This window comes from Penaeus monodon, chromosome 15 (assembly GCF_015228065.2).
Source record: "Penaeus monodon isolate SGIC_2016 chromosome 15, NSTDA_Pmon_1, whole genome shotgun sequence".
Classification (NCBI taxonomy): Eukaryota; Metazoa; Arthropoda; class Malacostraca; order Decapoda; family Penaeidae; genus Penaeus; species Penaeus monodon.
Window position 1 is genome coordinate 15,401,859 of NC_051400.1, and position 1,036 is coordinate 15,402,894.

The 1,036-nt window shown below is 29.3% G+C and overlaps 1 protein-coding gene across 1 annotated transcript in view; it reads left to right on the forward strand.

Annotated features, from left to right (window-relative positions):
- The window catches only part of LOC119581775 (protein prenyltransferase alpha subunit repeat-containing protein 1-like), a 6,355-nt gene that overhangs the window by 1,512 nt on the left and 3,807 nt on the right, over positions 1–1,036 (forward strand). The window contains 1 exon segment of the mRNA XM_037929906.1: positions 263–348. Coding sequence (XP_037785834.1) covers positions 263–348 — 86 coding nt within the window.

Below are 1,036 nucleotides of genomic sequence, written 5' to 3' on the forward strand. Positions count from 1 at the left end.
TTGTAATTTTTCTTCTTTGGTATGCATTAATGTTGAGCAAACCATTCCCATAATGAACAGCAAAAAAAAAAATCAGTGATGTCATTCATTTATTATATAGTTGTACAGATAATTTTTATATTCCTTTTATTAGTTCCAATATTTGAGTTTGAATTTTAAAGGAAAGCAATTTGTTTCAATGTTATTCATAATATGTAAAAAAAAAATTAAATTTCATCGATACTTAAAATATTATACTTTCTCCTTATTTGTATATTTACAGGATTTAACTCTGACCACCATGGAAGATGTAACGTGTGAGAGAATCATGAAAAAAATAGATGCAGTTTTGAGTCAAGACACTCTACTGTAAGTTGTATCTAGAATTCTTATTCTTTTATTCTCCTGGTTTATCAGTATATTTGCAATTATAAGAAAAAATGTTTAATGGACACCTCTGGAAGAACAAAAGTAGAAGATAGGTTTTCAGATACCTATGGGTCTTATGCTAGTCTGTCAGGGATTGCAATTGGAGAAAAGTGTTTCATTAGCAGTATCTCATATCACAGCTGCAAGGTGTTATAAGGAAAAACACAGATCATTAGAAAATTTAGAAGGTAGTGTAAGTTAAAGTGTCATTGCTGATATATTTCTTTAGGAATTTTGTATTCTCATTGTATATGGAAGTAGTGTGATGATCCCTTTTCTAGTTCATATTAAACTCATATATAATATGCATAACTTTTTAGATTCCTATTCTGTTCCTTTTGCATGAATTGTTAAAATAAAGGATGCTTGATTATAGTTGATGTTTTTTTTTAGCATGGGTGGCCAGGCTAGCATCATATTCAAGTTGAGGGCTTGAGTGTGCTTTACAGCTGTGCTTTGTTTAGCACAAAGGATATATTCTAAAGGTTGTTTGCACAATAAATTTAAGCTTAACCATTTTTAGTTTAGACTGAATAAGAGTAATGCATGTTCTTTTTATGTTATTGTTTTTTTCCCCTTGTTTTCTTTTACACATTATCAAGTTGTGGTTGGTTTTATATATTTGTGT